This window comes from Microcaecilia unicolor, chromosome 2, assembly GCF_901765095.1.
Source record: "Microcaecilia unicolor chromosome 2, aMicUni1.1, whole genome shotgun sequence".
Classification (NCBI taxonomy): Eukaryota; Metazoa; Chordata; class Amphibia; order Gymnophiona; family Siphonopidae; genus Microcaecilia; species Microcaecilia unicolor.
The window spans coordinates 403,838,017-403,853,637 of record NC_044032.1 but is presented as its reverse complement, the minus strand read 5'-3'; the positions used below and the strand labels follow the sequence as shown (position 1 = coordinate 403,853,637).

General features: G+C 42.5%; 1 protein-coding gene across 2 annotated transcripts in view; it reads left to right on the top strand.

Moving 5' to 3' along the window:
* The window catches only part of CDKL2 (cyclin dependent kinase like 2), a 166,868-nt gene that overhangs the window by 140,942 nt on the left and 10,305 nt on the right, over window positions 1-15,621 (top strand). The window contains exon 13 of one of the 2 annotated variants that reach the window (XM_030190654.1): window positions 12,959-13,054. The exons of the other annotated variant lie outside the window; for it this stretch is intronic. Coding sequence (XP_030046514.1) covers window positions 12,959-13,018 — 60 coding nt within the window. The 3' untranslated portion in view covers window positions 13,019-13,054. The remainder of the gene's footprint in view (window positions 1-12,958; window positions 13,055-15,621) is intronic. 2 annotated transcript variants of the gene reach the window in all.

Below are 15,621 nucleotides of genomic sequence, written 5' to 3'. Positions count from 1 at the left end.
TTTTAGTCTGTTGAATGTTAGCCATTTTGTTCTGGTCCGTAACCATAGAAGTATTCTGATAGTATATATTGGCATTGTCTAGCAGGTATATGACATTACAATTAGGGCATTTCTTAGTACAGGGTTTTCTAGACTGATTATAGATTATGGGGATAGGATTAGGCACTAAGTTATCTGGTAGGTTGCTGCCCGATGTGCTCAAGAGGCTAAGGAAATCCATGTGAGTCACTTCATGGTGATAGCTTTTTGAGCTTGTTTAAGTGAATCGGCTTTAGCGTTCTTTATCAGTTTTAAATGTGCGCTGTTAAACATTCCATAACTGAGTTCTCCTTGAAGGTAGAAGCTGCCGATGGTGAGGAGAGGTCATGGTGTCTCAGGAACTCATAAGGCGCAGAATTCAAAATAATGCTATGACTCACTGTAATTAGGTAGGGTTCCTTATTTAAGCTGCCATTCTTCCAAAGTCAGTCATGCAGCAGTAGGGAGAGTTTATATTGGGTGAGAGGCCACAGTGTAGCTCTCATGTTATAGAGTTCTTGATTTCCTTTGTTTGCTGTTTGAAGTATGGTTATAAGTACAGAGCTGAGCAGGTCAAATATTTGGAAAGAATTGACCTTAAGCATTCCTTGGGTTTCTCTAACAGGCTGTTGTTCTTCCATAGTCAGTCATGCAGCTTTAAAGGGAGAGTTTATGGTGGTCCACAGCATGGCTGTCATGGTTACAAATCCAGATAGTTTTCTTATTCACTCAGGAAAAATGTCAGGAAGTATTTTTTCATGGAGAGGGTGGTAGATACTTTGAATGCTCTCCCACGGGAGGCGGTGGAGACGGTAACAGAATTCAAAAATGTGTGGGATAAACACAAAGGAATCCTGCAGAAGGAATGGATCCACAGAAGCTTAGTGGAGATTGGGTGGCAACATTGGTAATTGGGAAGCAAAGCTAGTACTGCGCAGAATTCCACGGTCTGTGCCCTGAAAATGGCAAGAACAAATCAAGGTCAGGTATGCATATAAAGTATCACATATGAGTTTATCTTATTGGGCAGACTGGATGGACCGTACAGGTCTTTATCTGCCGTCATCTACTATGTTACTATCAGGCTCTTTTTTGAAAGATGGGTGTGCTTCTCACAGAGTCATCCAAATCGGTATAATCGAAAGCCGATTTTGGACGTCCCCAACTGCTTTCCGTCGCAGGGATGGCCAAAGTTCAAGGGGGTGTATCGGAGATATAGCGAAGGCGGGACTTGGGCATGCCTAACACATGGACGTCCTCGACCCATAATGGAAAAAAAAGGGCGTCCCCTGATGAGCACTTGGATGACTTTACCTGGTCCTGTTTTTCTTACAACCAAAGCCACAAAAAGGTGGCCGAAATGACCAGATGACCACCGGAGAGAATCGGAGATGACCTCCCCTTACTCCCCTAGTGGTCACTAACCCCCTCCCACCCTCAAAAACCATCTTTCAAAATATTTTTGCCAGTCTCTATGCCAGCCTCAGATGTCATACTCAGCTCCATGACAGCAGTATGCAGGTCCCTGGAACAGTTTTAGTGGGTACAGTGCACTTCAGGGAGGCAGACCCAGGCCCACCCCTCCCTACCTGTTACGTTTGTGGAGGAAACAGTGATCCCTCCAAAACTCACCAGAAACCCACTGTGCCCACATCTAGGTGCCCCCTTCACCTGTAAGGGCTATGGTAGTGGTGTACAGTTGGGGGTAGTGGGTTTTAGGGGGGGTTGGGGGCTCAGCACGCAAGGTAAGGGAGCTATGTTCCTGGAAGCATTTTATGAAGTGCACTGCAGTGCCCCCTAGAGTGCCTGGCTGGTGTCCTGGTATGTCAGGGGGACCAGTGCACTAGAAATGCTGGCTCCTCCCATAACCAAAGGGCTTGCATTTGGTTGTTTCTGAGATGGGCGTCCTTGGTTTCCATTATCGCCGAAAATCAGAAACGACCAAGTCTAGGGACGACCATCTCTAAGGATGACCTAAATTTCAAGATTTGGGGCGTCCCCGACCATATTATCGAAACAAAAGATGGACGTCCATCTTGTTTCGATAATACGGGTTTCCCTGCCCCTCCATCGGGACGTTTTGCAAGGACATCCTCAACAAAACTTGGGCGTCCCTTTCGATTATGCCCCTCCACATATTCAAAATGCAGGCTTAGAATTACTGCAGGCAATGGAGAGGGGAGGAGGAGATGATCTGAGCAGTTCAGGTATTTGTAAGACAAAGAGGCGTCATTGACCTTAACCATACTTTAGGATGTAGCCAGGGGAAATGCTTGGTAATTTGGTTTCTAAAGTCCAGTATCTAATATTTAACAGGCACTTCGGTTCATTAAAGACATGAATCAGATGGATGTGTTTCACTCCTGTGACAGTATTTAGAAGTTTTAATGTTGACGAAGCTTCAGCAAGATAACAGAGCTTTAGAGATAGTATGGATATTAACATTCAGAGCCAGATGCACTAAACCTAACGAGCCAGCAACGTGGTTTTTAAACTAATTCTAGCCGGTTTAGCAAGCAAGTAGTAAAACGAGACATGCTCAAAAGGGTTCTCTGAGCCATTTTCCTGTCATGGTAGCAGCTAGCAAAAACAGAATGTAAAGCTATTATAATGGAGCTAATTACTATAATAATGTTCTTGCAAGGCAATGCACAGCAATTTCCAACCCCATGCACAAAAGCAGTCTTTACCTGTACTGTGGAAATTTTATTGGGAGGTCTGGAGCTGTCGGTTCTTCATTGTCACAAGTAGGAGAAGATGGAGGGAAGATGGAGCACACAAAAATAGTACACCGGGTTACACGCAGATTCTTTACGTGTATGAAAGCCGTACCATGCTTCCTTTTCAAATTACATTTTACTGCAAGAAATGGGGGGAAGGGGGGAGTACCAAAATGTAAAGCATAAAAGTAATGGTGACTTACCAAAAATGCAAGGAAGACAAGGGTCCATCAAACAGCGTCTGTTGGGAAACAGCATCCCCCATGTTAGAAGCACAACAGAGAGGGGCTAAACCAATTGGACAGTGTAAGCCTGGGATATCCCACTCACTCACCACTGGAGGGGGACACCAGGAAGTTCGGATCCAATCAGCTCACAGCTCTAGAGTGATGTCATCATGGAAGCCCTGCAAGGAGGAGGAGTTGGGACAGCAGCCAGCCAATGAGTGTCCATCTTCAGGGAGATGGGTGTTCTAGGATATCAGCCGGCCAATAGAAGGAAGCAGCAGGAACTGCTGGGGTGGAACTAAGCCCTGATGCTGATTCCTCACAGAAAATGAGAGCTGAGAGCAGCAGAAAGCATATTCTAGGCTTTTCCCACTTTTTCCCAGCAGCGGGGAAGCAGGGAGCCCCAACACAGGTCTGTCCATCCAAAATAAAAAAGGCTACATCTACTGCTTTCATACACACAGCTTGTCTGCATGTATGAGAGCCATCTGTAGCATGCGCGGAGCAGTCACGCATAGCGATTGTTCTGCGCATGCTCAGCTCACCGACTGGCTTCCCCCATATCGCATGCAAATGAGCTAGGTCGCAAAAGCAACAAGCAGCTCATTTGAATGCGATTATCTTTGTGAATCCCTCTGTGTTTCCGAATTGGTAAATTTTTACCGATTCGGAAATACAGACGGATTCTTAATGGGACCTTTGTGCATCTGGGCCTAACTCACAAGTTGTAGTGGTGATTTCAGTTAGCATTTTCGATCCTGGCGTCCTTTGTTTCAATTGATGCAGATCTCTGGAGGTTTTTCAGTTGTAAATCCAGCTTATTTCACAAGCAAAGAGAGTCAAAGATCAAAGGCTTCCAGCAATAGAGAAATAAATGGCTGTTCTTAGCACTTCTATGTGAATTTTCTTTGGAAGCAATGCAGAGGGGGGTGATGGTTGGCTTTGGTTTAAGGAATCTAATAGATTCAGAATTTTAGAAATAGTTATGTAGTTAAAATAAAACCTTAACTCACGGATTGTAGGTATGAACTTTATAGTTTCTGGTTCTGATATCCTTGGATGGTCCAATTGATGCAGGTTGCTGTAGGCTTTTTCTTTGTTTTAAATTTAAAAGTCTAGATGCCTAACAATTAAAGGGGCCTTGCAATAACATGATTGACAGACAGGCATGGAAACCTCACAGGCAGAGTTCAATATAACAGTCAAAAGAAAACTTTATTGGTGGAAAAATAATTAAAGCAAGACAGTCTGCTCTTCTCACAGGCTCACTTTCTCCTTGACAACAATCACCATTACTCCCTTCTCTCTTAACACTTCTAGCTTCTTCAATACAGTTCCAGCTATTGATAAATCCAGTCCTGGCTCCAATTAGGACACTCAGGATCTTGGTCTTCACAGATAAATAAAGGCACTCTTTTACCTTTTGCAGTCTTCAGTTCCTCTTTCATGAACTCCCTGGGCTTCTACAGGGTGCAAACATCTGAGCTAGGGCCACTCTCCTCTGGGACTCTCTCCCACAGGTGCTGTAGCCCAGGCACACTTTAGGGAGGGTTCCTTCCCTTGGAGCCTCCCTTCAGGAGATCTCTGCTCTCGGGATCTCTCTCTATCCTGAAGACCTCTGTTTGATCCAATTTAAGCACTCATTGTTACAGAATAGTGCATAGCCAGGTCAGTGCCCAAATCATAATTAATGCTTAAGTGCTTGTTAGATCCAGTACTTAAATCATTGAAGCCCATTCACTAATTATTTTGGGTGCCAATCCGCGATCTGCACTCAATTTTGGGCACTCAAATTTGGCAGACCTGTATAGAGTCCAGGGGTGTGCCTGTAGTCCTCTCCTAAGTGCACCCAGTCTAAAGTTGTGTGCAAGTACACTCCTATTTGCACAGCATGTACTTTTATACATGAGGTGTTATTTTGAGGCCTTTTACATGTGTAAATCAGCAATTCTACAACTGGGCACATCCATTTAGCCAGTCTGAGGCTACGCGGTAAGAGTCTGTTTTATAATGGCAGCTGGGGTGCCCAGGTTCTATTATAGAATACTAATGTAACCCGGTATTGGCACACGTAACACTTATGCAACGGCCATAAAGGTGCACATAATTGGGAGCTCCACCCATGTCCCATCCACGTATACACATACCTTGCATTTATACGCTATGTATATAAGGCACACCCAATGAGGTTTAATTGACAGGAGATGGCGGGAGCATGCTTAGCCCATTATCTGGCTTGAAGCCGGTAAGTGGAGCTTGCCGCCATATATAGTAATGCATTTTGAGTGTATCAAGATGGCAGCTGTATCGTAGGGGAGCATTTAAACCCTTTGGGTAGAGACAGCTTCATCCTTGTCACATGATGCCATCTCCTTGCAATTAAACCTTCTTGGGCACACCATTACAGAATAATGCTTAGGAACCCTGCTGGCACTTATGCTAGTAAGTTTACACAAGGGGTGCGTAAGGATATTTTTAAAAATGACTTAAGCAGGGGGTGGAGTTAAGATGTCAGCAGGAACACTGATTCTGGTGTCTCCTTACCTTTAATTTTCTGCTAAGGGTAAGAAAAAATGGGGGGGGGGGGGGGGGGGGGGGGGGGGGGGGTTGGTACTTTCTCTCGGAGGACCCAGCTACTTCCGTGTCTAGATCTATCAATCGTTTTTTTGCAACCCAGAGAAGCCCGAAGTCAATCCAGGGAACTGCAACCACTTGGAGCCTCTTTAGAGACAAGTGGACCGGAAGACTCCATGGTCATGGACGTCACCTTCAGCCTAGATCGCCGAACACCCCCTCCACAGCCATAACTTCATTGCCTGCAGGTGTGGCTCCTGTTCAGCTCAGTACTGATATTGTTCTCAATCTGTCTGGTCGAGGAGTAAAGTGTAGAGCAGACTGTTCAAAAGGAATGGGCCGGTGAACCCGCGCCTCCAGAAGCTGCAGCTGTTTCAGGTGCGGTTGGAAGGAAGGAGACTCTGGGCTTGCTACTTTGGCATTTGGTTCCTCACATTCTTCATTGAATCAAACAGCTGGTCTGGCTTCCTCGAATACAGGTCAGATTTTCTCATCCATTAAGAATCCAGAGAATATAACTCTGGAGACTATCTGGTCTGCCATTGTTGGGCTGGGTCAGGCTCTAGCCCCACAGACAGATGCAGTATCCTCTATAGTAAATATAATATAGAGGCATATTTTCAAAGCACTTAGACTTACAAAGTTACATAGCAACCTATGGAGCTTTGTAAATCTAAGTGCTTTGAAAATGAGCCCCTATAACATAGTAGATGATGGCAGATAAAGACCTGTACAGTCCATCAAGTTTGCCGAAAGAGATAAACACATTACATAAAGTATGAGGAAATACAACATATGTATGCCTGAACTTGATTTGTTCATGCTATTTTCAGGGCATAGACAGTAGAAGTCTGTCTGGCACTGTCCTTGTTCAAAACCTTTTGAAGTTATCAAAGACCTTGATAAGTTCCATTCCAGCCCATCCAAATCTATCTAGCAATGATCAAGGCACAGACCGTAGAAGTCCGCCCCATACTGGCTTTGCTTCCCAATTACCAGTATTGCCACCTAGTCTCCGCTATGCTTCTTGGGATCAATTCCTTCTAAACAGGATTCCTACATGTTTATCCCACACGTTTTTGAATTCTGTTGCAGTTTTCATCTCCACCCCTGCCGTGGTAGGGCATTCCAAGTATCCACCACCCTCTCAGTGAAAAAATACTTCCTGACATTATTCCTGTGTCTGCCGCCCTTCAAACTCAATTCATGTCTTCTGGTTCTACCACCTTCCCATCTCTGGAAAAGTTTTGTTAATGGATTAATACCTTTCAAATATTTGAATGTCTGTATCATATCATCCCTGATTCTCCTTTCCTCCACGGACTCCTAAATATAGACCAGTGCTAAGTAAAATAGTAGAAGCTATTAGGAATAAAAGTGCTGTCTTTTGGATAAACATGTCTTACAGGGGAAGAGCCAGCACAAATTCTTTGAAGGCATGAATAGGTTTGTGGATACTGGTTGATAATTGATAAAGTTCCTTGTTGGAGACTCTTCAGGAAATTAAAAGTAATAGGATAAGAGGTGATATCTTACTGTGGATTAGTAACTAATTAAAAGATAGGAAGCAAGGAGTTGTACAAAATGGTTAGTTTTTTAATTTAAAAAAAATGGCAAAAAAGTGGAATGCCTCAAGATCTGTACTAGGATCAGTGTTGTTTAACTTACTGATTAACAGTCTGGGAAAGGGAGCAATGAGTGAATTGTTCAAATTCAAAGTATTTAAAACACAAGGAGACTATGAGGAACCAAAGGACCATACTAGACTGGAAAAATGAGGGGTTCTTTTACTAAGCTGCAGGCAAAAGAGCCCTGTGGTAGCGGCAGGGGCCCTTTTTACCGCAGCTGGTAAAATGCCACTCCCAAAAATGGTCACACAGTAGGATAACTCTTACCACATGACCATGCGGTGGGGAGCACTTACTGACACCTATTCAGGTGGCTGTAAGGGCCTCCCGCAGTAACCTGGCAGTAACCAGGCAACACGCTAGAAAAAAAAAGTTTCTGGAGCACCGAAAATGGTGTGTGCTCGACCTGGAACTACCGGTAGTTCAGATTTAGTATGCAGTAAGTCCGTGGTGGGCTTATTGCCGCTTTGTGAAAGACCCCCTGAATGTCTAAATGGTCAAATTACATTTAAGGTGGACAAGTGCAAAGTGATGTTTATAGGTACAAATAATCCTAACCTATAGGAACTCAAAGCTGGATTCCATACTAGGAATTATGACTTAGGCAAAGAATCTTGAAGTTATTGTGGAAAATACCCTGAAATCCTCAGCTCAGTGCATAGCCTTGGTCAAAAGCAAATAGAATTATAGAAATGATTTGTACAAGAATGGAAAATGAAACAGAAAATGTATGTATTCTTTTTATGTATTTATTTAGACTTATCAAATGCCCCCTCATAAAACTTGAGTTGATTTGAAAGATAAAACAATAAATGCCAATAAAATATACACAAATCAAACAACCCAGTTTACCGACTAATACAGAGTAATCCTAACTACTCCAACTGCCATCTTCAAGTTAGCCGTCTCCAAATGTCTGTACACATTTATGGTGCAACCGCACTTTGAATGCTGTGTAAGTTCTGGCCACCCCATCTCAAAACAAATTTAGAGAATCTAGAAAAGATGCAGAGAAGGGCAACAAGAATGATAAAGGGAATGGAACATTCTATTATGAAGAAAGGCTGAACAAGTTAGGGCTCTTCACCTTGGAGAAAAGATGACTGAGAGAGGATGTGATAAGAGTTTATATAATCTTGACTGGGTTGGAATGGTTATGTAACCCGCTCCTCTCACTTAGCCAGGTTTGGTTATCTTTGTGAGAGCTGACCTTGGGGTTCAGGAGACTGGGTGTGCACTGCTGACTTTAGGTTCCCTCCAAATCAAAACAGGAACCACACCCTAGTCAGGAGAGTCAAGAAAATCAACTGAACTTTATTTAACAAATTAGAACTCAGCATACAGTTATGATGGCATCACAGGCTTGATCTCACAAAGTCACAAGGGCAATAACTTTTCCTTCTCGGGTTATGCATGTGAGCAAAACCCCTTAAGCCTGACCTGTAGCTAGATAACACCTCACAGTCAGTTTTTTCCAATGTAACACCACTACCATCAGAGATTTGGATACAGCATTACCGTCCCAGCCTTTCAGAGGTCTACCCTGAAAGAAATCAACCGTGGGCAGACAGTATCCTACCCTTAAGCCTAGTTTGCAGCGAGACTCCGCAATATCAGTCTGCAGTTCGGCTTCTCTGTTGGCTAAGGAGATTAACAGCAATGACCCTGATCCTGCTGTTCTATCAGGGCTGGCTCAGCAGGTACCCTCTCTCTTTTCACCAGGTTATTTGGCGGGGGTATATAATTCTTAAGCACAGGCTACCAAGGACAAATCTTACAATATTGTCCTCCCTTATATAATAATTATCAGCTCCACCCACACTGAGATTCCATGAATCGGGTACTCTCATGTGTGAGATGGACTCATGACTTTTTCCATGCTGGACTCCTCCACCCAGGGCTCCAATATAGCAAATATTTACAGTTTCTTTCAAAAAATACTAAAATAGGTAGCAGTATTAAAACAAATTGGTAAAAGTACAATATTTTGTCACCCAGTGAACAAGTGTTGGAATGTATTGCCATTGGGATTGTGTTCAAACACCTATCATTGTTGGGCTTAAAGAGGTTTGGATAATTTCCTAGAAGAAAAGTCTATAAACAATTATTAGTGAAATAGTAGGGAAGGGCAAGCGGCAAAAAATGTTCTGTACATTTTCCAGTATATTTACCCTTTTTACCTTATATTTTTGATCATTCTTTTTGGTTATTTTCACTCTTTCATATTAATACAAACATTTAAATCCTCTCCAATATTGTACACCACCTTTTAATTGGTTTAAATTGACTTTAAATAGTTTTATCAGTTTTTCAATTTTTCTCCATTTTCCTCAATTTCTTCAATTCAAAAATGGCCACGGCCTGGAAAAGAGAGATTTTGATGATATGTTAAGGGTTGATGCATCTTTAAAAGGAGGAATGGCCTAGTGGTTAGAGCACCAGTCTTTCAATGCAGAGGTGGCTGGTTCAGATCCCACTGCTGCTCCTTGTGAGCTTGGGCAAGTCACTTAACTCTCCATTGCCTCAGGTATAAACTTAGATTGTGAGCCCTCCTGGGACAAAGAAATACCAGAGTACCTGAATGTAACTCACCTTGAGCTACTACTGAAAAAGGTGTGAGCAAATCTAAATAAATAAAAAGCTGAAGGGAGCCCTTTTACTAAGCCTACCCAACACATGCCAAATTGGAGTTACTGCCCAGTTACCACATGGCCCTTGCAGTAATTTCAATTTTGGCACCCGTCCACTACACGCATCTGAAAAATATTTTTTATTTTCTGGTGTGCGGCAGCTACACGCGTCAAGTGGCATTTGATGCTCATAGACCATTACCGCGTGAGACCTTACCACTAGGTCAATGGCTTGCAGTAAGGTCTCAGTCCCAAAATGGATGCATGGCAATTTTCATTTTGCCGCACGTCCATTTTTGGCAAAAAAAAGGCATTTTTTGTAGGTGTGCTAAAAAATAATTCTGCACGCGGCCAAAACACGCATCTACACTACCGCAGGCCATTTTTCAGTGTACTTTAGTAAAAGGACCCCTAAGTAAAGAGGTTACTTAATTGTGCATACATGTATATGAATAAATGGTTTTTTAGCCAATGATGACTTCATGAACTCCCAGAATTATATGGCTTTGTAGCCAATAAGGAATCAGTCAGGCTTTTTTCCTCCATTTTTTTTGAAGAAATTGAGGAAATGGAGAAAAATTGAAAAAACTGATAAAACTATTTAAAGCCAATTTAAACCAATTAAGAAGGTGGTGTACACATATTTGAAGAGGATTATTATAAGTTGTATATGATTAGAGTTATCCTTGGTAGTTCCTATCTACATATTTATAGAGAATACAAACAATTTAACATGTTTTAGAAAGTTTTAACAGGCATCGATTTGTAGGTTAATGCACATTAAATCAATTTTGCATGCACTGACTTTATAAAGGTGTGCTAATAAATGCACATCCCTACCAGAAAGACTTGGGAAAGCCACTGTTTATCCCTAGGGGTGAGCAACAAGAAATGGGTCTACTCTTTGGGGTCAGCTGGGCACTTCCTAATGACCCAGACTAGCCACTTTGGAGACAGGATGTGGAGCTTGTTGCACCTTAGGTCTGACCCAGCATGACGTGTCATATTTTCTTAAATGTTTGTCAAGCACGTGAGAGGTCACAGCAGACTATAGCATTAAAAAAAAACCTTCAGAAGGTTAGGAAAAGAAGAAAATTAAATGCTGCTTGCTATACACATCAATTGTATATTCCTGTGTTACACCAACATTTTAAATCTGAACATCCAAGGGTTCTTTTACCAAGCTGCGGTAAAAAGGGCCCTGCGGTAGTGGCGAGGGTGTTTTTCCCGCATGCCAGCGCCCTTTTTATCGCATGTCCCTAAAATAAAATGGCCATGAGGTAAGAATACTCTTACTGTGTGGCCACTCGGCGAGAAGCACTTACTGCCTTGAGGTGGCAGTAAGGGCTCCCGTGGTAACTAGACTACTCCAGGGTTAGCACTATGGTAAAAATAGCAAAAATATTTTTAGGCACACCAGAAATGGTGAGCGCTCAAGGCGGAACTACTGCTGGAGGCCATTGGAGCCGACTCTGTGGGTGCTGTGGGTACTTGAGCACCCCCAATATTGAGAAAATTCTTTGTATGTGTCCATGGGGGGGTTATTTTCATTGGCTTAGCACCCCCAATAATTTTGAAAAGTTGGCTCCTATCCTGGAGGCCATGTTGGGCTGGCGGTAGTTCCGGGTTGCCGCATGGTAACCCTTTCATAAAAGGGCCCCTCAGTAAACTACAGAAAGCAACTTTTTAAATTTAAATCAGATACTATCAGCATTATTACAAATACATTTTTATGTTGCTACCTATTGATTATATGTTGCACTCAATAAAATCATTCAGGGCCCTTTTACTAAGCTGCGGCAAGCACTAATGAGTGCTTACCACAGGTTAAAATCCACTACTGTGTGGTGTGCTCAGACATCCCAGAGTAGTTTTCGGATCTGCACACGTTTCCCAAGCACTAAACAGGCTAATCGGTTAGCGCAGCTACATCACCGCATGCTGAGTAGTACGTGGTTAATGCAGGACTCCTTACCGCCTGGAAAATAGGTGTCAGTAAGGGCTCCCACACTAGTGGCCATGTGGCCATTAATTGAGGAAATGGAAAATGTGGCCAATTTACAGCCACGCTAAAAGTGGCCTCAGGGTGCGGGAAACCTACATGCTGGACAAATATGTTAAATAAAAATGGTTGTTTCCACAAAAAAGGACATTTGAATTTGCAAAGGTGATATTTAATTTGCTACCGTGTCCACTCATGTCGTGTATTTGCAAAGCTGTTATTTAATTCCTAAGGGGTCCTTTTACTAAGGTGCGCTGAAAAATGGCCTGCGGTACTGTAGATGCTTGTTTCGGCCGCGCAAAGAATCATTTTTCAGTTCACCTGCAAAAAAGGCCTTTTTAAAATTTATGCCGAAAATGGACGTGTGGCAAAATGAAAATTGCTGCATGTCCATTTTGGGTCTGAGACCTTACCGCCCAGTCATTGACCTAGCAGTAAAGTCTTACATGGTAACCCGGTGGTAATGACCTATGCTCGTCAAACACCATTTGGCATGTGTAGCTGGCACGCACCAGAAAATAAAAAACATTTTTGGACGCATGTAGCGGATGAGCGCCAAAAATGAAATTACCGCAAGAGCCATGCGGTAGCCAGGTGATAACTCGGAATTGGCGCGCATTGGGCATGCATAGACGCTTAAGCGGCTTAGTAAAAGGGCCCCTAAATCTGCTCATGTATGCCATGAAATATTTAAGTTCTGAAATCTTGTCATTTTTGAGGGGGCATTTTATCTAATACTAGTAAAAAAGGGCCAATTTCTGAAACAAATGAAATGGGCGCTAGCAAGGTTTTCCTTGGAGTATGTATGTTTGAGAGTGACTCTGTGAGAGAGTGAATGTGCGAGTGTGTGTCTGTAACAGAGAAAGTGAGACTGGGTGCGAGTGTGTGTGTGTGAGAGAGAGAGTGTGCCAGGGGCCTCTCCATCCCTCCCTCCCGGTTTCAGGGTCTCCCTCCCTCCCTCCCAAAGTTCTGAAATCTTGTCATTTTTGAGGGGGCATTTTATCTAATATAATAATAATAAGTTTTAGACTAGTCTCAGGAAAAGCTTGTGTTCGTTCCATTTTCCCTCCTCTTTGCAAGAGTTTTCCAGTCTAGTTTTCTGGTCCTGTCAAGGTTCGTGTAATATTTCACTTATAGCGAGCTTGCTTTTTATTTCCAGCTGTCGGGAAATACACTGCAAGATGTTCCAGAAGCAAATTTTCCTCGGGTGGAACATTAATGCCCAGAACAGGAGGCATCCTTTGGTTTCTAGCATGTATGTATTGCTGTCTCTATTTCAGTACTTTGCTACCCTGAAACAGGGTTTTTGGGTATTGAATGCTAGGAAAAGGACTTCTGTTGGGATATTCTAAAAATAATTCTGTGGATCTCCCAGTTCATTAGAACACAGTGAGGTCTATTTTCAGAGCACTTAAACTTACAAAGTTATGTAGAGTGGCATTTTCGATATGACGTCCAAGTCGAACATTGGACGTTTCGCGCTAAGGGGCTCATTTTCAAAGCACTGAGACTTACAAACATGATCATTTTCGAAACTGCAATAGGTCTATCTTTTTTTTTTTTTTTCGAAAGTACCATTTGTAACAAGTTTTTGTGCTCTGTGCATTTATCTTTTCAGGCCATTAAAAAAAATGTACAAGTTAAAAATGTAGAAAATTAAGCCATTAGGATGTAGGAGGGGCCAGTATTTTTAGTAGACTGATCCCTCAGACATCCCAAGAGAGCAATGGAACACCCTAGGGGGCACTGCTATGGACTTCATATAAATGCTCTCAGGTACACATCTCACCGTTGCTCCGTCTGAGCCCTCCAAAACCCACCACCCCCAACTGAACACTACTACAATAGCCCATGGGTTTCTGGTGAGTTCTGGAGGGCTCACAGTTTCAACCACAAGTGTAACAGGTAAGGGGCCTGGATCCACCTGTCTACACTGCACTGACCACTAGACTACTCCATGGACCTGCGTGCTGCTCTGATAGCCCTGGCTATAACATCTGAGGATGTCATAGAAGCTGGTACTATTTTTGTTTACATTTTTGGGGGTAGGAGGGGGTCAGTAGCCACTTGGGGGGGCGGGTAAAGGGGTTATCCCTGATTCCCTCCAGTGGTCATTTAGGGCAGTGTTTCCCAAGCCCGATCCTGGAGAACCTTTGCCAGTCAGGTTTTCAGGATATCCACAATGAATATGCATGAAAGAAATGTGCATATAATAGAGGCAGTGTATGCACATTTCTTTCATGCATATTCATTGTGGATATCCTGAAAACGTGACTGGGAAAAGGGTACTCCAGGACTGGACTTGGGAAATACTGATTTAGGGCACCTTTTTATGCCTTATTCATTCTAAAAACAGGTTTACACCAAAGTGTTTAGATTTTCACCCTAGATGTTTTCGTTTTGTTCTATTATGGCCAAGTGTTAGGAATTCCCTAAGCCCGCCCTCATCCCACCCCCGAAATGTCCCCAACATGCCCCCTTGTGATTTGAACGCATTGCAGACTAATTGCATAGGTAAACATCTGCAGAATTAATGTTTGAGAAGGAAAACATCCAAATGCTGCTTTATGACAGTTTTTGGGTGTTTTTCGAAAATGAACTGCATAGTAACCTATGGAACTTTGTAAGTCTAAGTGCTTTGAAAATGAGCCCCTATGGGTACAATTTAACACAGCATGCCGTGTGGTGTCAGAAGGTATCTGAATTCAAATAAACATATTCTTTATGTATTAATTGAAAAATACTTTGAACCTATTTTTCTGGTCAAATTGTCTCCAAATGGGTTATTTTTGTGCATACAGAGATTAATGAACCTTATTGCTATGCCTGATTATATTGGGTATGATCTCGGTCTCTCAGGTTTACTAGTGACACAGTAGTACTTGCATTGTGCAAAAGAGAGCGTCCTTCATAGAATGTAATATGTATAAGTGCACTTGGAAATTGTTTTTAATCAGATCTGTGGCACCCAGTCTGGAGAGTAATGTTTCTATATATTTCTGTCATGTGCTCTTGGTCGCTGTCTGTACAGAATAATTACTTGGCATTGACAATTCGATTATAGATTCCATTCTTATGTTTTTCTCCTCAAGCATTGTGTCTGGTTTTCTTGCATTGAGCTTCCCATTGGTTGAAGTAGGAATGTCCCAGGTGACCACACCCTCTCCATTCTGTACTGATGTCTAAATAACATAAACATACAAATTTGATTCTACTGGAAAACGTATCCAGCAATATTCCCTGTAGTACAAAAACACTGATAAATAGGGAGGGTTTTTTGTACCCTCAAAGAACTCCTAATTAGCTGGAAAATAAAAACCTAAATTTACCATGTCTAAACAGCCCTACTTCTATCTTATTCCATTCTGTTAAGGCAGTTTTCAATATTTTTTTATTTTTTGTTACATTTGTACCCCACGCTTTCCCATTCATGGTAGGCTCAATGCGGCTTACATGGGGCAATGGAGGGTTAAGTGACTTGCCCAGAGTCACAAGTAGCTGCCTGTGCCGGGAATGGAACTCAGTTCCTCAGGACCAAAGTCCACCACCCTAACCACTAGGCAACTCCTCCACAGTATCACCTTCAATATCCTTTAATGTTCTTTGCTGATTTTTTCTCTCTCAGTAATTTTTGCTGGATGTTGCTTCTTCTTCCACTTCAACATATTTATACACACTTAAGTTCCATTATGTTACAGTCTTCAGTCAGAGTCATTTTCAGTTTTACTTAGCTTTTCTTTAAGGAAGTTTTGCCTTAGCACATTTGAACAGGTCAAGTTGTCCTGGTGTCATCTGAAAAATGTTTCACCACTCTTATGTTAT